The 25,200-nt window shown below is 59.1% G+C and overlaps 1 protein-coding gene across 9 annotated transcripts in view; it reads right to left on the minus strand.

The window, feature by feature from the left end:
• Positions 1–25,200, minus strand: part of RIPOR1 (RHO family interacting cell polarization regulator 1) — a 113,807-nt gene that overhangs the window by 55,893 nt on the left and 32,714 nt on the right. For 5 of the 9 annotated variants that reach the window (XM_042861360.2, XM_065567791.1, XM_042861359.2 and 2 more), the window contains exon 1: positions 22,215–22,389. The exons of the other annotated variants lie outside the window; for them this stretch is intronic. In XM_042861360.2, coding sequence (XP_042717294.1) covers positions 22,215–22,374 — 160 coding nt within the window. In that variant the 5' untranslated portion in view covers positions 22,375–22,389. Of the gene's footprint in view, positions 1–22,214; positions 22,390–25,200 lie in introns of those variants that run through there. 9 annotated transcript variants of the gene reach the window in all.

Consider the following 25,200-nt stretch of genomic DNA (forward strand, 5'->3'; position numbering starts at 1 on the left):
CTGTTAGCGCTGTGTGAGTTTGACGTGAGCGGCACAGAGCTGGGGGCGGGGGGAAGGCTTCTTTGCCAGCCTTCCACAATCATGAGAGACAGCCTCCCTCTGCTCTGCAGCCAGAGGGGCCTACAGGGACGGGGCAGGAAGGGGTTAATGGATAAACCAGTCCCCAAAGGGTTAATGCACCTAGCATTGCAGGGCTACCTTGGAGAATCCCCCTTTGCAGGTGCAGGGAAGATGAGGCGGGCGCAGGAAATAATCGACCCTAGCTGGGGGGCACCCAAGTCAGAGACGGGTCTCCTCTCCCGTGTTGGTCCCCGCGGCACCCAGAGACGGTAACATGGGCCCCCCCACCCAGGCCTGGGCTGTTGCCCTGCTCCCGCTCTTTACAATGGAGAGGGGCCTGGACAGAGTTTTCCCTCTGTCCCTGCTGGTTTTTCACCGTCTCCAATCTGTCTCTTGCCTTTCTCTGGGCTCGTCACAACAGCACCGAGCACCTCACCCGCTAACGAAGCAGCCTGCACGACCCCCCCATGCAGTGCCCCGTTATCTAACTGCGTGGAAGAGGGGAGGTCTTTGTTACAGATCCAGCGCCCCTGCCCCTTTAACCCAACATCAGTGACGAGCGTTCCCTGGGGTGCTTGAGGCGCCTGGTGGGGTGCGGACTGGACGCTCTCACATGCTGACTGAAAGGGGCAGGGCACTGGATCTTTATACAGGTTCCTTCTCCCACCCGCTCCTTAGGCCCCAGAGGTAGACAGGTGCTAACAACAGTCGGACTCAAACGCGGCCAAATGCTCACTCAACTTCCCATCTGACCTCTCAGGATCACTAACTCTCCAGTCAACGGACAGTCTCCGAGGCGACCTGCCCTACATCGCTAAGGCAACGCACGCACAACACACTTTCTCCTCACATGGGCCATCAGGCTCTGGACTGCGTAGAAACAAGGGAAGGGCACAGTCCAGCTCTCCCCCAGGCCGGACACGCGACAAAATTATGGCACTCCGCATCTCCACCCTCGCAGCAAGTCTGCAAGGGGAGCCGGCAAGGGGGCAGCGGCTTCCTTGTCTGCATTTCATGAACATCCTCTCCAGCGCCAGGGAACGTTCCTGGGCTGCAACTGCCGGACTCCGTCCTCGAGGAGCCAACCGGGGGCAAAAGTGAACTGGGTCTTTCGGGGTGCTCCTCATGGCCCGAGGGGTGGGAGATGAGGGGAGGGGCAGTGACTGAGCCCACTTAACCAGCTTGTTGGGGAGACAATGAATGTCTCCGTGTTGATTCTTTAAGTAAGCAGTCTGCGACTCAGGTACTGAGGAGAGATCGGGTTACTGGTTTTTCTGAGCAGAACAACCTTATAACTGAACAGGGAGAGAAGGCAAACTCTCATCTCCAGATATTTTGGATATGACTTGGAGTCTCTTAGTGGACTTGACATCTGATTCCATGTGGAAGCAGAGGTTGGTAATGGACGGACAAAAGACCCTTGAGTCTAACATGCTAGTGAAAATGGATGGTATCTCTTTAAGACAGAGTCCAGCCTTCGAATTGGTAACGGTTGAGGATCTGAAAACTGGTAAGCAGGCTAGTGTCTGTGTTGATGCAAATTACCTGACGGACTGGGGGGAGAAAGACTTGCCTGTAGCTGTTAGCAGAGAGGACACACCCAGCCAGCCAATGGATTGATTCTGTTACACCAAAGAGTTCAGATTTTGACCCTACTGGACAGGGAGGAAGGGAAGGATTAAACCTTGCAAATAAAAGCCACCGGTTAACCCTAAAATACCAAAACCCCAAGGAAGTGGTTAAACTGAAAGCCTATGTTAAGGAAGACCCTGAGGTCAAGAAAAAGCTACAAAGATTCAAAAGGGATAAGGAACAAGCTGACCTAAAGAATGATTTGTCTAAACCAAAGGCTTGGCATGGCAAAAATGACTGTAAATGTACATTTGTGATAACACTGATGTTCTTGCTAATGACTGTAACTAACTTGTTGCTGATACCAAAAACTGTAAAAATGTACAATCTGCACGTTTTTTGAAAAACCCTTGAACATGTTGGGGGTGATACATAAGAACTCATTACGTTGTAAAAGCCTTCATGGTTATACTGTTTCATTACATGACAACACACACTGTTAAAAGGCCTGGTGATACTGATATTTCACAGTTAGTGTCTGTATCTAATCTTGAAACAGTACACAGCAGAAAAACCACTACAAGTTTGAACTGCTGTGCACAAAGGGAAAATGAGGTACAACACCTCACCGCCTTCATGGCTGAATACCAGAGTAAGTGCTCCCTAAAGAACATTCATGGCTATGTTAAGTTAACACATAGACCAAACCCTGAAATCACTAAAGTGTTTCACAAAGTATGGACTAAGTTTTTGGCTGGCGCCAAAGCATGCATCAGTAATTTGGCCTTGCAAAGAATTTAGTGTAAACACAGCTTATATCAATAATGGAAGGTACTCAAGGTGTATCCAGAAGCTCCAATTTTGCCCTTCCACGCCAGTCTCACGTTGGGGGTGTGACGCATGGCTAGAAAATGTTAAACATCCTGCAAAATGAATAACCCACAGAAGACATGTGGGGAGATAATGTTTGTGTTTTTGTGTATTTACATATGTATGAGTAGGGTGGACAATCAACAGTCCCGGTCTATGCTGTATTCTGATCATTCAGAGGTCAAAAGAACATCCTATCCTGTAAATGAACTGTAAATACAGGATATCTCAGTATTCATCTCTCTTTGAAATGTACTGAGAGTGGTGGAGGAACAAGCAAATGGCCTTATGTTAATTTGTAAGTGAGGGACCTCCTTCAAAGTCATCCTAATGACCTTTTGTTCCCAAAGGAATTCCAACTTGTCAAAAGTCATGAAATTATATAAAAGACCCTTGGGTCCTGATTCTGTCGTCTCAGATCTGCTTAGACTTCATCAGGGGAAGTTTGAGTTGCAAGACTGAGGTCCCAGTTATGCTGGTTCGCCCTGAATGTGAGATTTGGACATTCGACTATGATCTAGGACAGGGGTGGGCAAACTACGGCCCGCAGGATTGCCACCCCCGTGGCGCCGCGGGCCTTGCGCTGCTCCCGAAAGCGGCCGGCACCACTTCCCTGCGGCCCCTGGGGAACGGGGGGGTGGGGGAGAGGGGAGGGCAGAGGGCTCCGTACGCTACCCTCGCCTGCAGGCACCACCCCTCACAGCTCCCATTGGCCGGGAACGGGGAACCGCGGCCAATGGGAGCTTCGGGGGAGGTACCTGCAGGCGAGGGCAGCGCGTGGAGTCCTCTGTCCGTCCCCCTTCCCCCAGGGGCTGCAGAGACGTGGTGCCGGCTGCTTCCGGGAGTGGCGCAGGGCCAGGGCAGGCAGGGGGCCTGTCTTAGCCCTGCTGCCACCCCGGAGCCACTCCAGATAAGCGGTGCCGGGCCGGAGCCTGCACCCCAACCCCCTACCCTGAGCCTCCTCCCACACCCCAACCCACTGCCCTGAGCCCCCCCTCCCACACCCCGCACCCTCCTGCACCCCAACTCCCTGCCCTGAGCCCCCTCTCACACCCCTCCTGTGTCCCAAACCCCTGCCCTGAGCCCCCTCCCACATCCCTCCTGCACCCCAACCCCCAGCCCCCAATACACCCTGCACCCCTCCTGCACCCCAACCCCTTGTCCTGAGCCCCTTCCTGCACACCGCACGCCCTCCCACACCCCTGCCCCAGCCCTACATTCATGGCCCCGCATGCAATTTCCCCACCCAGATGTGGCCCTCGGGCCAAAAAGTTTGCTCACCCCGAGCTATGAACTGAATTCTAAAGGAACTCTTTGCAACTACAAAGCTCACCATCTCTCCTGTGAATCTGAACCTCAATGAATTGAACTCAAGTCTGTATGCATATTGAGCTTTTAACCAGACTCTCTCTCTTTTGTTTTTTAATAAATGTTAGATTAGTTAATAAGAATTGGCTGTAGCGTGTATTTGGGTAAGATCTGAAACGTTCGCTAACCTGGGAGGTAATGTGTCCGATCGTTTGGGATTGGTAGAACCTTTTCTTTTATAGGATGAAATAAGATTTACAGAAATTGTCATCATATTTGATGTGGGTACCTGGATGGAGGCCTGAGGCTGGATCACTTTAAGGGAACTGTGTTGTTTGGATTTCTGAGTAACCAGTGAGGTAATAAAGAAGCTGTATTATGCTGGCTTGGTAAATCTAAGTATTGGAATATCCACCAGCTTTTGGGGGTTTGGCTGCCCCATTCTTTGCAGTTCACCCTAATTGAGTGACCATAGCTGGCTCCCACTAGGACCTCAGTAACAGCCCCACTCTAGGGTTGCCAACTTTCAACTCACACAAAACTGAACTTTGCCGCACCCCCTACCCCTCCTCTGAGGTCCTGCCTCTGCCCCACCCCTTCTCAGAGGCTCCACCCCCCGTTCACACCATCCTCCCACCCTCTGTCACTCACCCTACCTCACTTGCTCATTTTTGCCAGGCTGGGGCAGGGGGTTGGGGTGGGGGTGAGGACTCTGGCTGGGGGTGCGGGCTCCGGGGTGGGGCTGGGGATGAGGGGTTTGGGATGCAGAAGAGGGCTCTGGGCTGGGATCAAGGGGTTCAGAGGGTGGGAAGGGGCTCAGGGCTGGGGCAGGGGTTTGGAGCACAGGAGGGGATGAGGGGTGCAGGCTCCGGGCAGCACTTACCTCAGGCATCTCCCAGAAGCAGCAGCATGTCCCCCCCTCCAATTCCTATGGGGAGGTGCGGCCAGGCAGCTCTCCGTGCTGCCCTATCTGCAGGCTCCACCCCTGCAGCTCCCATTGGCTGTGGTTCCCAACCAATGGGAGCTGCTGATCTGGCACTTGGGGCAGGGGCAGCGTGTGGAGCTCCCTGGCTGCCCCTATGCATAGGAGCTGGAGGGGGGATATAACATTGCTTCTGGGAGCTACATGGCGCCATGGCAGGCAGGGAGCCTGCCTTAGCCTCACTGCACTGCCACCAAGGTCCCTTTTCGATCGGGCGTTCTGGTAGAAAACCAGACACCTGGCAACCCTACTTCACTCCCCGAACGGTGCCCCCAGTGAGGGGTCTAAGCGGTGGGGAGTTTCTCCTTGAACAATGCCAAGGGAAGGGAGGGGTCCCTAACAGCGGCACCCCAACAAGAACCCATCAGCTGCCTACTAGGACCCTGAAAGCTGCATCACCGCAGCAGGGCACAGCCAACCTCCTGCTCCCATCTTTAACAGGGAGGTGCAGCCCATGGGGACTACAGGTCCCAGCATGCACTGCAGCAAGGGCGCCGGCTCAAGGAGGAGCACTGTACTATGGGACTTGTAGTCCGTGTCAGCTGCACAACCGTAACAAAGGGTGCGGTTGAGCCAGCTGCCTCCACTCCCATACCCATGTAGGGAGCATGATGGTGGGACACATCCCCCATGTCTCAGCCTCCCCCAGCTCTGCCCCCGCAGCTCCAGAGAGGAAGGGCCCAAGAGGAAGAGCCCAGCCAGGAAGAAAAGGAAAAGCCGCCTCCCTCCCGGCTCCTTTCCTGTTTACTGCTGTTTTTAGAGCGGGGGGGAGGGGGAGGTCCAGCAGGCACAATGCGTAAGGGGAACCTCTCCCACGAGGCTGGGGGGAGCGGGTCCCCACAAGCCTCAGTGTTGTGGGCAGGAGCCCGGCAGCAGAGCCACGCGGGAGGATCAGGCGGTCAGCACCATATGCACCGTTGCCAGGCAGCCCCCGCCCCATTTCACTGCTGGGCACAAGCACGCACCAACGCCTTTCAAGCCAGCCCTTCCCAGACTGGGGCTGCACCCCTGCGCTCTCCCCGAACCAGAAACCCGGCATCCCACAGACAAGGCACAGTTACGCCTGCGACCCGGCAGGCTTCACCGCTAGCTCTGCTCAGGAGAGGGGCCCCACCACCCACGAGCGGCTACACTACAGCTCTGCACACAGCCGGCAGCTCCCAAACCCGGCAGGACGCCCGACAGGCCCAGGCCCAGCAGCACCCTCTCCCCCGCCCGGCAGCAGCCCCGCAATCAGCAAAGCCACTGACTCTGGGGAGTCGGCAATTAGAGTAAATGGGCCAGCAGCACAGGATGCCGCCCAGTTAATTAGCCAGCGGGACGCCCAGCCTAGCAAAAGCCCAGGCAGCCTAATTAGCTTCCTTGCAGAGTGAGACTGAGCCCAGAGACAGCTGGCCAATGGCGCCACCTTCAGGGAACAAGGACGTTAGACCTGGAAACGGTCTAGTAACTCCCAGACTTCCCCGGGGCAGGGCCAGCAGCATCAGGGACCCACACACCCACTCCCCGCCTGCAACATCTCCGGGGCATCTGCAGCAGCTGCTCCCCTGGAAAAGTTCCATCAGACCCTGGGAGCAGGAGCCTCTGACCTAGTGCTTCCCGCCAACTGTTCCCTCCAGCCGGGCCCTCTCCGGCCTCCCGGCACCTCGGCCAGGCTCTCTCCACGTGACAGGGCTTCCCCATTTCCCTGGGCCTGGGAAGAATGGTCCATGCTGATCTCACTGCCAGGAGCTTTTCCAGTGACTCAGCTGTATCCCACCCCGCTGCTCTGGCTACGCCACTCCCTGCCGGCTGTTCAGACCCTGCAGATGCCCCCTGCACTACGCAATTAGCCACACTCATTTAATCACCGCTTACCGGCCCCGTCACTCCCGCCAGCCCTCCCTGGCACTGGCTTCTGGGCTCTGAATCCACACCAGATCACTGACGTCTTCCCATTCCAAGCTGAGCTTCCCTGGCGTGGGGTGAATCTGCACCGGGCAGCGTGCGGCTGCTCCTGTACCAGCCCTTCAGCGTGCGGCACCAGTTACCACAGGCCTCGGCAGAACTCTCCCTGCTGTGGCGCATACCAGCTCTCCTCTGGGCCTGGCAGGGACCTGCTCCCTTTGGGGGGATCCCGATAGCGGATGGGAAGCCCTGTAAACGTGAGGAACAGGGGAGGTACCCAGGGAGTGAGGGGAGTTTCACCTTCTCCCCCAATTCCCCAGGACTCCCTGGAGCCACTGCTTCATACAGCCGTGCCAGGAACTGTGGGATAGGTACCAGAGGGCAATGGGTCTGCAACAACGTCACAGAGACGGTACAGATGTGGGGCAGGACTGTGCGGGCACGCTGTCCCAGTGGCACTTCCACCAGCGTTCTCAGCCATGGCATAGGTCTCTAGGGCATGGGCAGCCCCTCAGCCAGGGCTTCTGCGCTGCCCCCGCCGACGCCCAGTCCCCTCCGGGCTCAGTTGCCCCCGCAGATGCCCAGCCCTCTCCAGCGCCCCCCGCCAAGGCTCAGTCCCCTCCGGTGCCCGCCGCTGACGCCCAGTCCCCTCCGACACCCCCGCAGGGCTCTGTCGCCCCCGCAGATGCCCAGTCCCCTCCAGAGCCCCCCGCCAACGCTCAGTCCCCTCCGGCGCCCCCCGCAGGGCTCTGTCGCCCCCGCAGATGGCCAGTCCCCTCCAGAGCCCCCCGCCAACGCTCAGTCCCCACCAATACCCCCTGCAGGGGTTAGTCACAATGCTGATGGCTTTCCCTACACCTAGGCTGAGCCAACACTGAGCAGGCGGGATCCCCCACAGCCTGGGGGCCATCGTTTTCATCCTGCCTCCCAAAACGTGGGCCGGAGCAGGGGGAGGGGCTCTATGACAAAACTCCCTGACATTCACCTCCACTTAGATTGCCTAATAACAAACAACGATAACAATCCCTAGCGCTGAGCTAGACCTTTCCACCATTTCACAGGGAGGGAAATTGAGGCACATAGCAGGGAAGTGACTTGCCCAAGGTCCCCCAGCCAGCCACTGGACCCGAGTTTGCCAGAGCTGACACTCTCGCTCGTCACGCCTACCTGCCCAATGCGAACGCTCACCCCCGGCACCAGGCCTGCTCAGCCTGGACGTGCCAGAGCAGCGCCATTCCGGATCCAGCGGTCCCCGCCTGAGGAGAGATGCCGGCGGGGGCGGGGGCAATTGGAGGAGGAAGCATCTGAAGTTCACAGTCCCTTTGAACTGGAGCGAATAGCGGCAGAGACGGGCCCTGGCTGCGTATTACTAAGGAGATTCCCAGAGGCACCCACATAAGGCCAAGGGCAGACGGAAGGGAGATGTTCTGCCAGTCCCTGCTTGTATTAACCGTGGCTCTGGCCCAGGCTGGCAATCCATAGGTCGAGCCAGCCCCAACCACGGTCAGCACCAGGCGCTTCAAAAGGAAGGAGCAGACAATCCCGGGGACCCTCTAGCTCAGCCATTGCAGTTAGAGGAGGGCTGGAGCCCGGAGGTGGGAGAGGGCAGAGCCCTTCACAAACTATTGGGGGTTCTAAATATTTCCTGTAACGAGCTGCTCTTGTTCCCAGTCTCAATGTCTAATCCCTCCTGACTCCTGCTAAGCTCTGGGCCACAATATCATGTGGCAGTGAGTTCCACAAGCCAATTGCATGAAAGAGCATTTCCTCTCACCAGTTTTACAGCTGCTGCCTGTCAGGGTCACTGACCGGCCCCTGCTTGGCATCTACATTCCAAGGGGCCATCTCCTCTCTAAGGGAACCTTCACAGGAGCATGCCTCTGCAGGCTGTGAGCAATGCCTCTCAGGAGAGCCATGCCACGTGTACAGGCAGCGCTCCAAGAGACAGCACACGTGGGAGTTTAAAGTCTAGCACAGAGCACCTTCGGTTTCCTCTGGGTCTCTCACTGGATAGCAAGAGCCTCCACCAGTGCACGACTGTGGTAGCAAGTTTATTTATGGGGCTGGAAATACCTAGGTCATTCGGGCCATGTATAAGAGGACCAGCATGGCTGGGAGTTAAAGGTAACCTGAGAGGGGGGGAAATACTGGGCACTGGCCCCGTTTACTTCTTTCCAACAGAGAATAGCTGGGAAAGGGCTGGGGGGCAAAAACAACAGGGTTATTGCTCGTTTCCTGCTTTAGAATTAAGAACATAAGAACGGCCAGACTGGATGAGACCAAAGGTCCATCTAGCCCAGTATCCTGTCTGCCAACAGTGGCCAATGGCAGGTGCCCCAGAGGGCATGTACAGAATAGATAATCATCAAGTGATCCATCCCCTGTTGTCCATTCCCAGCTTCTGGCAAACAGAGGCGAGGGACACCATCCCTGTCCATCCTGGACAACAGCCATTGATGGACGTATCCTCCATGAACTTATCTAGTTCTTTTTGAACCCTGGTATAGTTTTGGCCTTCACAACATCCTCTGGCAAGTTCCACAGGTTGACTGTGAAGAAATACTTTATTTTGCTTGTTTTAAATCTGCTGCCTGTTAATTTCATGGGGTGACCCCTCATTCTTGAGTTATGAGAAAGAGTAAATAACAACACTTCCCTATTTACTTTCTCCACACCAGTCATGATTTTATAGACCTCTAGCATATCACCCCTTAGTCATCTCTTTTCCAAGCTGAAAAGCCCAGTCTTATTAAACTCTCCTCATATGGAAGCTGTTCCCTACCACTAATAATTTTTGTTGCCTTTCTCTGTATCTTTTCCAATTCCAATATATCTTTTTGAGATGGGATGACCTCTGGTCTGCATGCAGTATTCAAGATGTGGGTGTACCATGGATTTATAGAGAGGCAATTGAGGTGTTGTCTCCCTTGGAAGACTCTAGGGTGACTGGAGAAGAGGGGACACGACATCACCCAGACACAGCCAAGCCACCACTGTTATACAACAGTCCTGCCCAGCGGGAAATCTGCAGGCCAGGCAGGAACAGAACCCAGTTCTCCTGGGTTCCAGTCCAGTGCCCTAGCCCTGTGAGAACTCAGTGCTCTTCTTAACTCCCCACCCCATGCCCCTCTCAGCATCCATCTGGTGACTGAGCGATGCAGGGGTGCTACAGCACGGAGTTCACGACTGGATCACAATGCACGTGCACAAGGGGCAGAGTTAAGGTTGCCCAGGCAGCCTTAATACTGGCATTTCCTAGCTTCTGAGCACTCGGCTCTGCACACTGACCAGTCTGAGGATCAACGTGCAAAGGGAAGCCTGCCCTAAAGGAGTGCTCTAGGGCAGTGGTCTCCAAACTTTTTTGATCGTGCGCCCCATCAGTAAAAAAAATTTTGAGCATGCACCCCATGCTGCGCCGCAGGGCCAGCTCTACCATTTTTGCCGCCCCATCCAGGGCGTCTGCCTTTCACTTCTCCCTCCCTCCACAGGCTCCTGTTAACCCCTGGGTGACCAGCAGCCCACACTCAGTGCAGGAGGCTCTGATCTCTGCACCAGGCTAGTTGGCCCGTTCCCAGCGGGAGTCTCCTTCAGTTGTATCTGGGTACAGGGCAGTCTCCCGGGAAGTGCAGGGTCCCAGAGCCCAGACTCCAGCCTGAGCAGCTACACCGCAGTTCACTGCCCGAGCCCCGGGCCATGGAGTTCTAGGCCAGAAGGGAGCGCCAGACATCCTGCCTGACCCCCTGTATAGCACAGGCCCCAGCACCCGCACACTAACCCCAACAACCGGACTGAGACCATGCGTTACAGCCCTCAGGAGAGGACAGCCCTGTGCCAGGCAGAGAATAGGGAGTGAGGCTCACCAGTGCCCGGAAAACAACAAAGGGAGCTACACCCCGAGAATCCTGTCAAGTGACCCCCACCCGCTGACGAGCCGGACGACAAACCCTGCCCCTGCCAACCTGACCTGGGGGAATTCCGGCCTGTGAGCAGGAACCAGCCAGCCAAACCCCCAAGGGACAGAGCTCCGGGTGCCACCGCAGAGCCCAGCCCCTGCCCAGCACCCCAGCCCTGGCCAGACCTGCGGCTTCAGGAGGAGATTGAAACCCCGCAGAAGACACTGGGGGTGGGGGGTGGAAACCCCTTCCGGACGCTGAAGCCCTGCAGCATGAGGGATTGGTCTGTCTGGGGATTGGTCCTGCTTTGAGCAGGGGGTGGGACTAGATACCTCCTGAGGTCCCTTCCAACCCTGATATCTATGATTCTACGAGCTATAGGAACGGAAGACAAACCAGGAGAGACCCAGGGCTGCCCAGCCCCTGCCCTGTTGCTGAGGAAGGAGATAAGCCAACATAAAACAGAACACGTGGGGGGAGGAATAAAAATCCAACCCAGAGTACGGGGGGGGGGGGGACTCCCTCCCTGACCCTGCCGGTGGCCACCTGAAGCCCTGCAGCAGGAGCTAGAGCAGCGGTTCTCAAACTTCTGTATCAGTGACCCCGTCACACAGCAGCCTCTGAGTGCCACCCCCCTTACACATGAAAAACACTTGTTATGTATTTAACACCGTTACAAACGCTGGATGCAAAGCAGGGTTTGGGGGGGAGGCTGACAGCTCGCGACCCCCTGAGGGGTCCCAACCCCCAGTCTGAGAACCCCTGGGCTAGAGGAATGTAAGACAAACCAGGAATGAGCCCCTGGGCTGCTGAGCCCTGCTGCCCGCCGCAGAGCCTGAGCGGACCCTGACGCAGGCAGCAAGCCGGCCGGCCAGCGAGACAGGGACAAGGGGCACCAAGGGCTGCCCCTCTCCTGACTCTACTCCAGGGGTCGGCAACCTTTCAGCAGTGCTGTGCCGAGTCTTCAGTTATTCACTCTGATTTAAGGTTTCACGTGCCAGTCACACCTTTTAATGTTTTTAGAAGGTCTCTATAATATATAACTAAACTATTGTTGTACGTAAAGTAAATAAGGCTTTTAAAATATTTAAGACGCTTCATTTAAAATTAAATTAAAATGCAGAGCCCCTGGACCGGTGGCCAGGACCTGGGCAGTGTGAGTGCCACTGAAAATCAGCTCGCGTGCCGCCTTTGGCACACGTGCCATAGGTTGCCTACCCCTGCTCTACTCCCTTCAGCCCAAGGGAGGGGGAGCAGGGTAGCGGGACAAGGGCATCACCGAAGAGCAAGTTTTGTTCTCCTCTGATGGGATCCACAAACCCAGATCAGACAACACAGGTCCTAGGACTCCCTGTGGAATCCTATCCCTGCCCTCGAGAACACTTCCCCACACCGGAAACCCCCCTCACTCCACCTCCTGTGCCAGAGCCCCCCCTCACCCCACCCTGCTCCCTACACCAGAGACCCCTCTCTCCCCCTGCACCAGAGCCCCTCTCACTCCACCCTGCTCCCTACCCCAGAGCCCCCCTCTCTTCCCCTGCGCCAGAGCCCCCCTCGCCCTGCCCCTGTGCCAGAGCTCTCCCTCACCCCACCCTGCTCCCTACCCCAGAGCCCCGCTCTCTTCCCCTGCGCCAGAGCCCCCTTCGCCCCGCCCCTGTGCCAGAGCTCCCCCTCACCCCACCCTGCTCCCTACCCCAGAGCCCCTCCTCTCTTCCCCTGCGCCAGAGCCCCCCTCGCCCCGCCCCTGTGCCAGAGCCCCCCCACCCTGCTCCCTACACCAAAGCCCCTCCTCTCCCCCTGCGCCAGAGCCCCCCTCGCCCTGCCCAACGCACTGGGACAGAGCTGGGGCCAGCACAGGGCAGTGCTGCTCCCTGGAGTGCACGCTCCATCTCTTGCCCCCGGGCGGGGAGGATGGGACCTCATCCAGGCTCTTTGGTGCACCGCTTGTGATCCACCCTGCAGGCACGTGGGCAGTGCAGAGCCCCTGGCCTGACAGCTCCCTGGCCCTTGCCTTCCTTCACGCTGACTGCTGATCCCATGGCACCTGGCCCCAGACACGCCCCAGGCTGGAGCTCAGGTTGGGGTAAACATGCTGCACACGGACCCATGCTTTCCCCAGAGACACCAAACGCTCTGGAACTGCTGGGCCAGCTCGTTTCCCGGCCAGCCACCGCACATCTGGCCTCCCTCTCCAAGGGGACCCAGATGCCCCAGCCAGGCAGGACAGAGCATGCAGGTAACGGAGTTACATGAATATCTGCCCCCAGTGCCTCCTGTGCAGAGCAGGGCGCCAGGGGAGGGTAGGAGCCCAGCCCCGTGGGGAAGAGGGGCAGGGGACAGTGGGAGGGCTGCCCGATGGAGGAAGGCAGGGGGAGAGAGGGCGACCCAGTGCGGGTGGGGACACAGGTCAGCTGGCGGAGGGGAGGGACACGGGTGGGGCTGGTGGGAAGGATCGGAGCCGCTGGCCAGGGCGGCAGCCAGGTGCAAGGCAAACAGCAGCTGGGGTTCCGACAGGGCTCTCCCTGGACCCCGCGAGAGGGATCCAGGCTTTATCCCAGCCTTGGGCTGGCAGGCCTGGCCCTCCCTCAGTCAGCTCTGCCTGAGCCCCCGAAGATGGAGCCCAAAGCCAGCAGCAGGAGGCTGGCTCAGGTACCCCCCCATAGGGAGCTGTTCAGGTGCAGAGTTGTCCGCCTGGAAGTGTCCCGTGCTGCTGGCAGCCCCCGCAGCTGCCAGAGCCACCCGCCAAGAAAAGGCCCCGACGCAGAGGGCAGGTGCCACAGGCCGCTCCAATGGGCTGGCTCCAACGGGGCTGGTGCAGGGAGCCAGTGGCCACCCCACGGCAATCAAGGGGTTAAACTAAGTGCAGCTCCCACGATGGGGCTGGAGGGGGGTGGGCGGCTCTCTGCCCCCTCCCCTCTCAGCTCAGCCCCAGCCTTTCAGGGCACAGTTCCCAGAGTCCCCCTCGCTCGCCTGGCACAGGGACTATCCCAGCAGCTGAGGGGAGCCCAGGCAGCCATGCTGGTGAGCCCCACACCAAGGGGGCGACCCCAAGGCTCTGCCACCAGCACTTGCCTGCCACTCACTGCGGCACAGCCACCCAGGACATCCCCCTCTCCCACCTCTCGAAAGGCCCCACCTTTGTGCCCTGCAGAGGCTTGCCCGCCCCACGGCCCTGCCAGCTCCCTGTCAGCCTGTGGACCTCGGCTGCCGGCTCTCCCCAGGGCCAGGGAGATCAGGCCTCCAGTAGGTGGAACGCTCCGCTGCTGTGGGGGAAATCAGACGGCCCTTGGCCTGCTGCAAGGGGCACAGCACCTGGGCTCAGATTGGGGCCTGCCCACCCGCTTCGGGCAGGAGAGAGGCAGGACCTGCAGCTGGGCATCAGGGGTGGTGGCAGGGAGGTCACACCCACATCCTCACCTTGCCCCAGAATGAGCCCAGCCGGCTGTGCCCCACCTGAGAGATGCTGCAGAGAAACGCGAGGGGGGAAGCTGCCTCTCCTGTCACTCAGGGAGCAGACCCCAGACGCCTCGGGAACAATCAACACAAGAGACCAGCGACCTCCAGAGACTGGGCTCAAGTACGAACAGCTCCCGTGAGAGCGGCAGCCCCACAAAATCCACCACAGTCGGGACAAGGCAGGACTGAGGGGCACCAGCAGAGTCCAGGGCTAGGAGAGGAGGGGGCTGTGGGTCGGGATCGAGGGGCAGCAGCCAAGCTGGGGGGGGGGGCAGGGCGTGGATAACAAGGGCGCTGAGGGTCAGGATTGAGGGGCACCAGCAGAGTGCAGGGTGGTCGGGGGGAGCGCCAGCCTAACACCTGCCTGGACTGGCCTACCAGGACTATAAGTCTCCGTTTTACTAACATGCACTGCGCCCCCCACTCCCTCTCTCCTCCTGCTCCACAAGAGCAATGACGGCTTCATTTTCAGCCCCCCTTTGCACCCCTCGCTCCGAGATCAGTGCCCTCCCGCGGGAAAGCAGGATGCCAAACCCAGGTGCCAGAGCGGGCACTGTGCACCCACCGGAAGGGGCCGAGGCAGGGAGCATGCAATACTGGACCTAGCAGAGTTCAGGGGAGGGTGGTGGTGGGCCCAGGCAGGCAGCCCCACAAAGCCACCAGGAGACAGTCCAACCGCAGGGCTTCCGTAGGAGGGGGGGAGGGGGTCTCACCAACCCAGAACAGAGGGGAAGGTCTGAATTTGAATGGGCTGGTACCAGCTGATGCACCCACCACCAGCAGGCCTCGGGGTGGCAGCTTCTTCCCCCTCCCCAACCCCTGCTGGGCCTAAGGAGGAGACTCCATCAGCCAGAGGGGACCGGAGCAGCCTAGCAAGGCCACTGCCTTCCCAAGAGCCACCATGCAGAGCTAGAGGGGCCAGAGCTAGAGGGGCCGTGCCGAGAAAGGAGTGGCTACTAGGCAGACAACCCCCGATCCCTTACCGCACACCCTGCCACGATCTCTACCCAGGCCACCTCCTCTGGGCGTGCCACAGTCCTGCCGAGTGGGGAGCTCTCCGCTGCATCCAGCCACGGGCTGCCCCTTCCAGGCCTTGCCACTACTGAGTGAGCACTGCCCCCCAGAGCCGCCTGGCACAACCCCCACCAGTAGGGTTACCATACGTCTGGGTTTCCCTGGACACGTCCGGCTTTTGGGTCTTTAAATAGCCATCCAGGGGGAAATTCCGGATATTTTTAGCTTTTTACGAATTCCCCCTGGACGGCTATTTAAAGACCCAAAAGCGTCTGACAGGGCAGCCGTGCCGGACTGAGCCGCTCACTTGGGGCCTCTCCGGCAGCAAAAGCTCCTCCCCCGCTTCCCTCCCCCTCCCCTGCAGCTTCAGCAGGCCGGCAGCGCTGCGCAGGGCATAGGCACCGACTTTAGCCGGCGCCGGTGGGTGCTCGCACCCCCGCCCCTGCTCCCGGCTCCGCCCCTTCCCCGCCCCCATTCCAACCCCTTCCCCAAATCCCAGGCCCCGCCTCCTCCCCCAGGTATGCAGCTTTTCCCCTCCACCCCCCTCCCGCCCAGACTTTTGCGCGGCAAGCCTGGGAGGGAGGGAGGGAGAATGGGGGAGAAGCAGAGCGCTCAGGGGAGGTGGCAGAGCGGAGGTGAACTGGGGCAGGGGGGCGCAGGGAGGGCTGTCCGCAGCAGGTAACCCAGGGGGCGCGCAGGGGAACCACTCCCCGCCCCAGCTCACTTCCGCTCCACCTCTGCCTGCTGCCTTGAGTGCACAGCCGCCGCGCCGCACCGCTTCTCGCCCCTTCCCTCCCAGGCTTGCCGCGCAAACAGCTGATTCGAGGCAAGCCTGGGGTGGGGCGGAGAAGCGGGACGGCTGCGCGCTCAGGGGAGCTGGCAGAGCCAGAGCAGAGGTGAGCTGGGGCGGGGTGGGGAATGCGGTGAGTCAAGGGACAGGGAGCAGGGGAGTTGGATGGGGCGGGGATTCTTGGGGGGCCTGTCAAGGGGTGGGGGTGTGGAGAGGGATCAGGGCAGTCAGGGGACAGGGAGCAGGGGGAGGGTTGGATGGGTCAGGGGTTCTGGGGGGGGCCTGTCAGGGGGCAGGGGTGTGGAGAGGGATTGGGGCAGTCAGGGGACAGGGAGGATTAGATGGGTTGGGGGTTCGGGGGGCAGTAAGGGGACAGGCAGCAGTTGGATAGGCGTGGGAGTCCCGGGGATCGGGTGGGGGTGTGGATAGGAGTCAGAACAGTCAGGGGACAGGTAGGGAGTGGGGTCCTAGGGGGGCAGTTAGGATGGGTGGGGTCTCAGGAGGGGGCAGTTGGGGACAAAGACAAGGGAGGCTTAGATAGGGCCAGCACGCCCAGAGCCTGGTCTCAGAGTGTCACCGTCTGTACTGAATTGCCAAGTCCAAGGAGAGGCCTGGAAGAAGATCTGGGTTTGAACCATCAGAGCTCAGGGAGGGAGGGGTTAGTAGAGCCTTCTCCCCGCGCCCAGCAGAAACCAGGAATAACTACTCTATTTGCCTGTGCCACTCAGGAGCTCTGTAGCCCGGATCGCACCAGAGCCGGAACCGAGGCGCACAGCCAGCCATTAACCCCAGCACCGGAACGCTGCCAGATGGAAGGAGCCCCAACTTTCGCTCGCTGAGCAGGCCGAAACCCCCGGGCTGCTGCCATGGTTCCCAGGCTCTGAAGCCAGGTGCCCACCCCACCACACAGAGCAATCCCTCTGAAAGGTCAGCCAGGAGTGTGCTTGTGCACATGCACGAGTGCAGACGCACACGGGTCCCGGTGACACCTTGACAGCAAAGGGGTGTCTGCAGCAGGAGCTCAGGTGGCCTGGCTGGCCGATCGAATCCCTTTGGTCTCACGTGTACGCACAAGTACTCCAGACACGGCTGACAGGGTGCGTGTGTACAGACTTGCGTGGCACGCTCTGCGGCTGGCTGGCCGATCGAATCACTTTGGTCTCACGGCTACGCACAAGTACTCCAGACACGGCTGACAGGGTGCGTGTGTACAGACTTGCGTGGCACGCTCTGCGGCTGGCTGGCCGATCGAATCACTTTGGTCTCACGGCTACGCACAAGTACTCCAGACACGGCTGACAGGGTGCGTGTGTACAGACTTGCGTGGCACGCTCTACGGCTGGCTGGCCGATCGAATCACTTTGGTCTCACGGCTACGCACAAGTACTCCAGACACGGCTGACAGGGTGCGTGTGTACAGACTTGCGTGGCACGCTCTGCGGCTGGCTGGAGCAACGGTCAGGGTGTTGCGTACACTAGCCCTGAGGCCTAACGTAACGTAAGGCTTTCTGACAAGACGCAGCCCTGGCCTGTGCTGAGCTGGGTAGGTTTTATGCCAGTCCCGTGCCACCACTTTCAAGGGTTTGCTCTGACAGGTGAAACCAGCTGTGCCCAAAGGGCTCTCTCTGCCAGGCAGACCCTCCCTACTCAGCACTGCCCATCCATCCCAAGCACAACGCCAAGGAAGGGAGAGCAAAGGGAATTCAGCATGAACATCAAGATCTCCCTCCCTGCTTCCACTGACATCAATGGCAAGACTCCTGCTGGGGCAGCAGGATCAGATCACAGTGGGGTTTGGGACCTGGGGCGCCCCACCGACAGAGAGCTGAGTGCAGCAGGGGATGCACCACATGTCATGCAAGATCCACAACAAGGCCACAGCAAGTCTAGGCACAGTCTGCAAAGCCACACACTTCTCACCCCTCACTCCAGTTCCCAGAGCCCCACACGAGCAAAGGCCGCCAGCCAAGCCGCCCGGAACGAAGCTGGTTTCACAGGGCTCTCATGCTGGATTCTGAAGGCTGCTGGCAAGCTCACAGACCCGAGATGTCGCCTTCCGATCCCCAAAATGCTCCCACAAAAATGAATTAAATATCGCAGTCCTGCCCCACCCCAGGCAGTGGCAGATTGATAGATAACCCCCTGGGTGGGTCTCCCAGCACTTCTTCCTGCCCCTTTCCTAGATTTCAGCCAGTCTGAGCGCCTGTGTCCTCCGGCCACTGAACCCCACCCAGACACCCCGCATGGAGCTCAGTGAGGTTTGACGGAACGTTTCTGTCCTTGGGAGACTAAAGCGTTGTGTGCCACAGGCAGAGAGCAGCAGGGCCTGAGGGGCCTGGAATGGCAGGGACTGATGAGGTGGCTGCAGAGGAAGGTGAACCGCCCCCCAGGGTCCCAGCCAATCTGACCTGGGGGGAAATTCCTTCCCACACCTGGCGATCAGTTAGATCCTGAGCATGGGAGCAAGCCCCAGACATCTAGACAGAGGAGTCTGGACCACCCACCACACTGTCCTGTCTCCAGCAGTGGCCAATCTCCGACGCTTCAGAGGAAGGCGGAAAATCCCCCCAAAACATCTGACCAATTGTGCATCTGTGATTCCTTCCTGCCCCAGTCACCAATTGCGATTCCTTTCTGACCCCTGCAGGCACTTGTCTGAAGCCTGAGACTTGATTACAGTTATTGTCTTAATGCAGAGCTGCACGCATCACGAGCTTGCTGAGGACAATGCAGCTGCCTTGTTCTCCCCAGGACCCATAACAGAAGGGGATTCCACGACCTGCCGCCCCGTCCCCTGCACACCTACATGACAGAACCCGTCCCAGAAGCTGGATTACAGCCTGTCTGACAGAAAGCTACATAATCTCCAAGCTATGGCGAGGCCACCGGCTCCCTGGTTAACGTTCCAGTGTCTAATTCCCCTCACTGCTAGCTCTCACCCCATCTCCACTCTCACCCACACAGCTCTGGCCTCTCATGATTGGGCTCCACCAGGCACCGTGGACTTTCTACTCTGGCTTTTCCTCTCACCTGAGTCCCTGGTTCTCTTTCGGAAGGTTCCATTTCTAGTTCCCTCCCGCTTCCACGTGGCTCTCACCCCAGGGACGAAGATTCACCGCTGCTCTCCAGGAGCCATGGGACTCCCTGCAGTTAGATTTCATAGTCAAAGCGTCAGGAATCTGCTAACCAGTATTTTCCAGGCAGCCCTGAGCCCTTCCTTTGAGAGTCATAGATTTTTAAGTCACCCAGGAGACACACATTCTGGCCGATTTCTCTATTAAATCCTATCAGATGGTTTAAAAGCCACAGCAGAAGGACACCCTTCTCTGTTAGGCTCTCTACGTTTCTAGAACCGTTCCCCTAAAAGCCCCGTTAAATGGAACGCACCCCCACTCAATGGGGCAGGACTATTCCATGGGGGCTGCATTGCTTTGTCGCGTTTGGCTCAGGCGCTTCGGCCACCACTTCTCCTCTGCCAATCCTGGTGCTAGGAGGCAGGGCTGATTTGACTGCCCGTTGTGGGGACAGTTAACCAAGGGTAAAGGTGCTCACACTGGTGCACTATTCCTGTAGGGCAGGGGAATACGCAGTCTTGGCACAGCGCGCCTTGAGACCTCTGTTGCTGTGTCCACACTAGGGGCTGCACAATGGAGCTATTTCATAAGAAAGACCATAGCGGGTCAGACCAAAGGTCCATCTAGCCCAGTATCCTGTCTGCCGACAGTGGCCAATGTTCGATATTTTAAAAAATCACCCCCAAGAGAAGCAGTAGAGAGCAGCCCTTAGAGCTAGGCCCCAGGGAGTCAGTGGGGACCCAGGGGTTCTCCCACCGGGTTTACAAGGTCAGATCCCCGCGGAGCAGGGAGAAGGCAGGTGCATGCAAGACTCAGCGCTGAGCCCTTGGGGGCTGGCCAAGCCAGGAGGGGCTCCGAGGCACAAATGGGATCAGCCCCTCGCATCTCCCTCAGCAAGACAGAAATAGAACGGATGTAAGCGGAGTCCCTATAAATAGCCCCGAGGGAGAGGCCAAGGAGGAAGGGGATAGTGAGAAGACCTGGCTGGGCGCCACTATGAGTCCTGCGCCACCAGAGCTCCTCCCTGTTCCCGGGCCAAGAGGGGACCATGGAGACCCAGGGATGCAGCCCCTGCATCCTGGGACCTCTCACGGGCAGGCAGATCTGCCCCCCAGCACCAGCCGCCCCCTCTCCAGGGTGCTAGTGGGGAAAGGCCCCTAAGGCAGGAGTCAGCGCCCTGCTGGAGGAGCGGCGCTAGCTCAGACACTCCTGCGCCCCCTCGGCACTTCTCACCCTTCCAGCACGTAACCTGGCTCCTCTACCCCTGAGAACGTCGCCCGCCCGCCCGCCCTGAGCAGGCACTGACGGCTCTGCAGCACCAGGGGATTCCCACCGCTAGCACAGTCACCCAGGCGGGCTCATCCACACGGGGTTTGGGTCAATTCCCCCCCTGTCCCTGTGCGCACTCACCCTAGTGAGAGTAGCCAACCTCCCCGCCCCCCAGCGCTTGCCCCTGCGAGGGTACTAGCCAATACTAGACTGTGGTAGACGCACTAATCCAGGCTTGCTCTGCCCCACCCCCTTAAGGCGTGTGGGGCCTGGTATAGCTGTTTGCTCCCAGCACGTATGCCACCTCAATCTGCGACAGCTCTGAGCACCCCACAGTCACCCGCCACGGGGTGGGGGGTACAGTTAATTAGGTGGTCACAATGCCCCCCCTCCAAGGGCACAAGCCAAGAAACACTAGAGATGGGCCGGCGGGGGGACGTGCATGGCCTTTGCCAGACAGCAGCTAGCTAGGGGCCAGCATGACAGACTGAGCTTCCAAGCCGGGTCGGGGCAGAGCCCAGTGCCCCCGTCCACCCCCAACTCCTTTCCGACTGGCCTCTGGCTAGCGGGTGGCTGGTAACATTTCCCAGGCCTGGCCCAGACGCCTGCCCATTCTCCAGGCACCATCCGCTCACTGCAAGGTTCTGGGGTACTGACTGGGAAGCAGGCATTAATTCCCCCCCCCCCCCCCGGTTTTCTTGGCAGGCGGTGGCCAGGCAGGAATACATGGGAGTAGCCAAGGCAGCAACAAAGCAAGGTTTGTCCTTTCAATTCCTTTAAGCATTCCTCAGCCGTCACAATAGCAGAGAAAGAGAAAGCGCTAACCCAGGGAGGAGGCGGCCGCCAGCAGGACAAACAGCCATTGACCGACGGGCAGTGGGTGGCCTCCCCAAGTGCCCCCACAGCCTGCCTATGGCAGGGGCCCAGCCTCCAGCCCCAGGGAACCGGATGCAGTCGCAGGGGTGGGGCATTGCGAATGACATCGCCCTCCAGCAATGCTGGAGCTAGCAGCTGGCCCTGGACTGAACCACCTCCAGCAGCCCAGCACCTCTGGGAGCCACACACCAAGGCATGAACCCACCAAGCCCCGGGCAGGGGGTAGCTTGGGGAGATTCCTCTATGGACTGACTTGCCTTCCAATTAGTCCTTTCCAGGTCTCCCCACGCCTCCTAGGAAACCAGACATATCCTTCCCCGACAGGAACAAGCAGGGTTTTGTCTGCTATCAGCCTCCATCCACAAGGCCAGTGGGCGCTTCGCCACCAATGCAGTGGGCGCATGGTCAGCCCCAGCCGTCGTGGGCTTGCAAAGATCCATGTGACCAAGCCCCCCGCAGGTCGGTGTCTGCATGAAACAGGCCGTGGGCAGCACCAGGGGATTAAACCCAGTCCCTAGAGGACACAGCAGCTGTCCATTCAGCCCAGTGACACTCATGGACCCCCCTCTGCAGAGACCAAGGCCTGAATATCTCGGAGAGGGTCCCTACAGGGCCACTGGCCTCGCAGAAGGGACAGGGGCTGCCTGTCCCGGTCCCCGGGGACATCAGTCCAAACCCCTGGATTATGACTATTGTAAATACCCAAGCACAAGGCTGAACTTGAGAACAATAGAGCTCAGGAGCAAAGCCCTGGCCCAGAGAGCAGGCGCTGCCAGGTACGACCGCTGGCAAAGCACGGCAGGTCCATGGCACGCAGAGCGGCCGGCCCCAACTGCAAGGAGCTGCCCTGCGGCTCCGCGTGCCCTGCGGTTAAAGGGCCTCGAGCCAGCACTCAGACCAATGTCACCGCGCTAACCAGAGATCACCCCACAGGCAGCAACCACCAATGAGCACCGCCCAGATCCCGCAGAGGACAGCCCAGGCTTGCTGGCCCAGCTCTGGGCTGTGTCCCCCTCTCTAAACGCATTCGGCACAACATCTCCCCCACAGGGCTGCTCAGCAGGAAGGAAATACCGGGGGTGGGGGGGCCCAGTCCTAAACTAGCCAGCAGCCCCCCACCCCGCCCCCCTTCCGGCACGGCCCCGCCACACACTGGCACTCACATGTCCGGTGCCCAGGCAGAGCGAGCGCGCACAGAGCGCGCAGCCAGCCACTCGCCTTCCCTTTGTTCCACTCCCATGGACAGAAGGAAAACACTGAAGTCTTAAAGGCACCCGGGAGCCCACCCCCTTCGCCTTCTCCATGGAAACTGGCTCCAGCCATGTGATTCAGACAGGAAACTACAGGGATATCAGCTGCAAAGAGCTGGGAACTCCTCCCGCCCGACAGGGAGAGAGCCCAGCGCTGCTAGGCTGGCACTGAGAGAAGGGGGCAAGCCAGGAAGCTGGCGACGAGTCTGGGCTTAGCCACCTGCTCCCCAGCAGAGTGACACTCAGAGCCTGCTGGGGAGGAGCCCGCATTCGGTGGGGGGCTGTAATGAGGCCATTGGGCCCTGGGGAGACATGCCAGGATCAGGCCTGTGTCCTTCACAGCTGGGGGGAGCCCCCAACAGAGGGCACTACTGGCAAGGGCCAATTGCACAAGCCCCCCATGGACCCCTAGAGAAGAGGGGCCCTCAGCAGAGACTCCAGTCACATTGGGTCACAAGGGAAAGGGGTCCGGGGCCAGCAAGACTGACCAAGGCCCAGTGGTGGAGCACTGAGGGGTGGGAGCTGCCAGTCAGGACTCAGCCTGGGTGGACTCCCAGGACCGGAAGAGCAGGCCCCACTGGGATGCTTTCCTGAAGTTCCCACTTGCTCAGTTCCACCCCATTGAACCCAGCTCTGCCCCTGTGGCCAGCGGAGGCAGAGGTGGCCTCTCTTGTGCCAGTCGGCATGAGTAGCCAACAGGAATGGCAGATGGGGGGGTAACAGTGCCAGCCATTCCCCACTCCCCCACACTCTATACAACTCAGGCTTCAGTGAGGACACAAGACTGGTGAAAGTAGCATGGGCTAGTGCACAGGACCCTGGGTCCCATTCCCAGCTCGGCGACTGACTGGCTGGTCCCTTGCCCTCTCTGTGCCTATCTGTAAAGCAGGGCTGATAACACTAGCTCCCTTTCCTGGACTATTCCACTCCCCCTAACACACCCATCCAGGGGTCACCCAACGTAAGTAAGAGGCAGCGGGTCTAGAACCAACAAATGGAAGTTCTTCACACAGTCAACCTGTGGAACTCACTGCCAGGGCATGTTGGGAAGGCCAAAAGCATAACTGCATTCAAAAAATAATTAGATACGTTCATGAAGGCTAGGTCCATCAATGGCTATTAGCCAGGAGAGGCAGGGATGCAACCCTGTGTTCTGGTGTCTCTAGGCTATGACGGCCAGGAGCTGGGAATGGGCGACAGGGATGGATCACTGGATGATTCCCTGTTCTGTTCATTCCCTCTGGGGCACCTGGCATTGGCCACGGTCGGCAGACAGGACACTGGGCTGGATGGATCACTGGTCTGACCCAGTCTGGCTGTTCTTATCCACCCTATGAGATAGCGCCAACCCGTGGCTGACCCCGGGTCGCACCCCACTGGGGCAATGCCATCAAGACCACTGGAGAAGGGTGAATGAACCAGGACAAAGGGCAGCTTTGCTCTGGATGGAACTGGCGGCGTTTTGGTTGCGTCTCACACCTTGGCAGATGGTCCCATGATCAGGTGAGTCCCAGCAGCAGGGATTACAGCTGAGTCCAGGCCCTGTACCACCCGAGGCCAATGCCACTGCACTCTGAGCTCGGAGGGAACGTGTGTCTCACACGCACGCCGCAAACTGACAAACCCAGTGTGGAAATCAGAGCCCGGGTAGCATCAGGTGCAGGTCCAAGGGCACAGATGGGGCTGCACTGGCCGCTCCCCAGGTGCCCCAGGGCAGCACCCAGCTGGCAGGTGAGGGAGCAGATTGCAGCCATCCTCATCTCTAACGTGGGCATGTCAGCCATGAAATGACCCATCCCAGCCTGAGTTGCCTCTCACTGGGCCTTTACCCTGGGCAGCTACATCCGTCCCCCTTCGCGCTCAGCAGTGAGAATACCTTGACACTGTAACACTCAGCTCATCCAGACAGGTTCTCGTCCAAAGTACTCAACGCACCTTGCTGCAGCAGGCGAGTGAAATTACCCACATTTCACTGATAAGGAAACTGAGGCCCAGGGAGGGGAAGCGACACACCCAAGGCCACCCAGTGAGCCGGCAGCCGAGGCAGGAACAGAACCACATGACTCCCAGTCGTGTGCTCTAACCACTAGACCTTGCTGCCTCCCCTGCTGATTTGAAGAACTTCATTCTGGAGGGTGGAAGCCGGAAGCTTGAGCTCAAAGTTGCCTCCCCCTAAGACAGCGCCTCCTAGAGGGGAGTCAGCTCCAGGCAATGCGTCCAGAAGCAGCGAGGGCAGTGTGCAGGAGGGGCTGGGCCCAAGCCAAGACACACTAGCTACAATTGTGTAACAGTTCCGGGGTCTCCCCGACTTCCAGGATGCCGTGCAGCCTGTGCAGGTGCAATGCTCCACACAGAGGGCATCTGCAGCCAGGCCTGGTCTGAGGGAGAGAATTCCCACATTCCAAGAGCCTGCCCGCCCTGCCCCCCCTGCACTCGAGGATGGAGATACAGCTGCATCCCTGTGCATACGCAGCCAGCCGTGCACGGGCGCCGTGCGAGGTGCTGCAAGAGCAGTTGCACCTTTCTCCAGCACAGACCAGGCGGGCAGCTCCTCTCCAGCTAACCCAGGAAACCAATGAAGAGTTTAGCTCATTCTTACCCCCACCCACGAACCCTCTTGTACCAAGGCTGCAGAGCGGCCCCACACTAGCCACATTATGCCAGCCACCCCCCGGGAGAGAACTGGAGTCAGAGGAGTCACAGGGCAGCGTCAGGCAGGAGGCTCGGCACGGTGGGAGCACAGTCTGGGCTGTTGCCCTCGCAGTTTGCAGCTGTAGGTGGGTTTCTTATCCAGGGGTGCTGTGCGCAGCTCCGCTCAGCGCTTGCGTCATGAGCTACAGGTCACCGCCCAGCGGGCTTCAAAGAGCAAATGAATCTAGTGCTGTCAGACTAGCCCCAG

Source organism: Chrysemys picta, chromosome 14 (genome assembly GCF_011386835.1).
Source record: "Chrysemys picta bellii isolate R12L10 chromosome 14, ASM1138683v2, whole genome shotgun sequence".
NCBI classification, from domain to species: Eukaryota; Metazoa; Chordata; order Testudines; family Emydidae; genus Chrysemys; species Chrysemys picta.